The sequence below is a fragment of the Rhipicephalus microplus genome, chromosome 1 (assembly GCF_043290135.1).
Source record: "Rhipicephalus microplus isolate Deutch F79 chromosome 1, USDA_Rmic, whole genome shotgun sequence".
Lineage (NCBI taxonomy): Eukaryota > Metazoa > Arthropoda > Arachnida > Ixodida > Ixodidae > Rhipicephalus > Rhipicephalus microplus.
In genome coordinates, this window is record NC_134700.1 from 82,377,717 (window position 1) to 82,381,128 (window position 3,412).

A 3,412-nucleotide genomic window follows, 5' to 3' on the forward strand; every position below is an offset into this window, starting at 1 on the left:
GCACATAAACCTCACCCTAACTCACCGTCGTCTTGATCATCCTCTCGTCTATCAGCTCTGCGCAGAAGCAGTCGCAAGCTCAGTAACACATGCTACCAAACGGCTGGTGACCTTGGCGGTGGAGTTTGGAGCATTGGCGCCTTCGGCACCGTGTTGGCGTCTCGTCTTCGTAACAATACCTCAACGCCACCGACTTGCAAAACATGAATTTCATTCTGTAATAGACAAACTACTTGAACCTTATCTGGTCCTTTGAGACCTGTACACACTTAGCTGTCTGTGGGGAGATTCTCGCTTTAATGCACGGTTTCCTCTTACTGAATAGTTTCTCTTCTCTACCGGTGCCTGTCTCTTAAATAGGAAGGAACCAACGTACTATAACTTCACCAACAAAACATATCTCTTTCGCTTTTACCCCTACTGAAATAGAAAGTCATAAATAATCCATATGGAAGTTTTAGTTTAGTTTTAGCACACCAGCATTATATGAATGTCCTCCACATGTTCCCAAATGGCTGATAAGCAAAGCCTACTAGATAATTCATATGGGAGTGACCAGAGCTGGGGGAGCCTCTGCTCGTCACTAGATGACCCTCAAAACCACGCCCAAGCTTCTCGCATCTTCGCTTCCGTTCTTCGAACCAGAGAGCCTCACTCTCAGCTTCTCTGTGTCTGTTGCAATGAAGATCACCACACAGGAGTTGGCTGAGCTGCTGGCTGACAAGTTTGCCCCTCTTGCTTGCCCACAGTCACCACAGGGACTACCATCTGTGCTGGCACTCAATATGCCTGAGGTGTTCGCTCCCGAGTGGTACTTCACCGCCGTGGCATTATGATGGAGATCCGCGCATTGTGCACGGAGGAATTTAATCGCAGAGAAGTGACCCGCAGCAGTGCTGAACAACCACACAAAGCTCTCTGCCCCAGGAGTGGACGGCGTCACCTACCAGGTGCTGCGCGGTATTGACCCCTCCATGACTGCCCTTTTTCCGGATGCCTACAACAAAGTGTGGCGCACAAGTCAGGTGCCTCCTGGCTGGAAAGCGGTGCTCGTGGTTCCCATCCTGAAGCCACGGAAGCCGGCCACGGAGATATCATCTTACCGGTCAGTATCACTTACCTCGGCCGCATGAAAAGTCTGGAAGCCATGGCATTGCGACGCCTTCGCTGGATTGCCACCACAACCAACGCATTCCCTCCAGAACATAGCGGATTTTGCCCAAGGTGCTGCACGTTGGACTCACTGGCTGACGAGGTCACCACCTCCGAGGAGGCCAAGTACCGCGGCCATTACTGCATCCTCGTGCTGCTCGACGTGAGAAGTGTGTTTGACTGTTTGCCCCACGCATCGATTTTGGACGCACTTCGTGACCTTGGTGTGTGCGGGCTCATGTTTGACTACCTAGAGAGCATCTTGAGTGGCCGCACTCTTTGTGTTCGCTCCACAATGAGTGGTCCCGACCCCGTCACCGCGGGCGTACCCCAGGACAGAATATTGTGCCCTTTTCTGTTCAATCTGGCTCTGGCAAAGCTGCCCGACTACATCATGGCGTGTGAAGTGCATGTGGCTATTTACGTTGATAACTTCACGCTTTTTGCCTGCGGCCCCGGTCACCACCGGGCAGCCCTTCTGGAGTTCTCCAGGGGGTCATCGACGCGGTTGACGCATTCCTGAACGGGATTGGACTGGCGCTTGCCGCCTATAAGACGGAGGCACTGCTCGTTCACCCACGAGCGTCGACACGACGCTCCACACCTCGGCTCTCACTCTGGGGCCTCCCCATCGAGTGGAGCACGAAGGTGCGCTACTTGGGGGTGACCATGGACCACTGGCTCAGCTGGCGGCCGGCCGTCAACGATCTGCTGATGAGCAACCGCAAGGTACTCGGCGCCGCACGCAATCTCCTCGCACGAGGTCGCGGCTGCGCCCCTGCCCTTGCCCTGCGAGTCTACAACGCAGTCGCATCGGCAGGTGCGATCTACACGGCAGCAGTAGCTTTGTTAAGTGCTTGTCAGCTAGCTGCCTTGGACACGGAGCATCGCAATGTCGTTCGGGAGTACGTATACGGACTTCCCCACTCCTCCCTGTGAGGGAAGGGAGGAGTGGGCAAGCGTGGGAGTTTCCCCGCGCTCACTGAAGCTGGGGAAACTCCCTTCTCCCTGTGGGTGACCGAGTGGACACTGAATCGTGTACTGCTGCTGAAAACCACAAGGCAACTGCAGCTCCTTGTGAACACGCTATATGCTCCTCGCTCATCCATAAGGCAGCGGGTGAGTGAGCTCTGGTTGTGCCAGACATGCAGTAGCCCAGCTGGCCGGCTATCCCACCGTACCGCCACATCCCTCTCATGATCACCAAGACTATTGGCGGCATCAAAGCGAAGGCGTGCACCCCACTGGCAGTGATGCGGCAGGAGTGCTCCGCCATCCTTCACGAACAGCTGCACGGCCGGCTGCTTGTTTACGTCGATGGTTTAGTGCTTCGCGACGGCTCCGCGGCCGCCGCCCGCGTTGTGCCATCAGTCGGTGCGGTTCTCAAGTGCCGCCTCCCCTCCCTCACCTCCTCCACTGTGGCGGAACTCGCTGCTACAAATTCGGCAGCCAATTTCCTGAGTGATCAGGCACCCATGAGTGCTGCAGCCATCATCTGCGACACTCAGGTGGCCTTGGCCGCGATCTTGCGCGAGGAAGACGGCAGCCTCCTTGCGCAGAAAGTTGCCCGGAAGCTACACCCTGTGCAGCAAACGGGCTGCGACCTTTCGCTGCGCTGGGCGCCTTCACACACCAGAATACCCGGCAACGAGGCAGCCGACTGTGCCGCGAGCAACGCGCATGACCCCGACACTGGTGTCACCAACTTTATTTGCTGCGCGGATGCCGGCCGTCTCTCCACTTCAAGCTACGTGCGCGAGCGTCAACCCGACCTTCGTGTAGCAGTTGGAAAGCCGGAAAGCAGCTGGAACATTGAATGTCAAAATGCGCAAAAGGAGCACAACAGGGCATGGAGGTTGCCGTGAAACTCGCCCACAGTGGAAAACCTTGGCGGCTTTAAGAAAATAAAATCTCAAGGCAGGAGCACGTAGAGGCAGTTCAGAAGAGAAGGTTGGCACAAGTTTTTAACAGGGATCAGCTCCTATACACAGAAGGCTGAAGTCTGTAACATGACTAGTAGGGTAGCAAGAAGACAAGTACACTCACTTCAACTCGTGAAAACACGTGGTGACAGCTTGGAAGATTCGACGAACTTCCTTGGCGCACACTTCAAACGGGTTTCCAGCTCGTCAAACTATACTGACGCTTTACAAATACCAAACAAGAATTGAAAAGCAGAAACTAGAACAGAAATGTACAAAACACGAAGCATACAACCAAGCTTTCAGCTTAGCTGAGTTTCAAAGATCCCTAAACTTCT

The 3,412-nt window shown here is 54.6% G+C and overlaps 1 protein-coding gene across 1 annotated transcript; it reads left to right on the plus strand.

Annotated features, from left to right (window-relative positions):
* Positions 1-1,147: 1,147 nt before the first annotated feature.
* LOC142765463 (uncharacterized) lies at positions 1,148-1,675 on the plus strand. The gene has a single exon (XM_075866507.1). It carries the CDS (start codon positions 1,148-1,150, stop codon positions 1,673-1,675), a length of 528 nt encoding a protein of 175 aa, XP_075722622.1.
* The last annotated feature ends 1,737 nt before the right edge of the window (positions 1,676-3,412 follow it).

Excerpts from the sequence above, each read along its gene's own strand:
- LOC142765463 (XM_075866507.1), top strand. The coding sequence starts at position 1,148 with ATGGCATTGCGACGCCTTCGCTGGATTGCCACCACAACCAACGCATTC.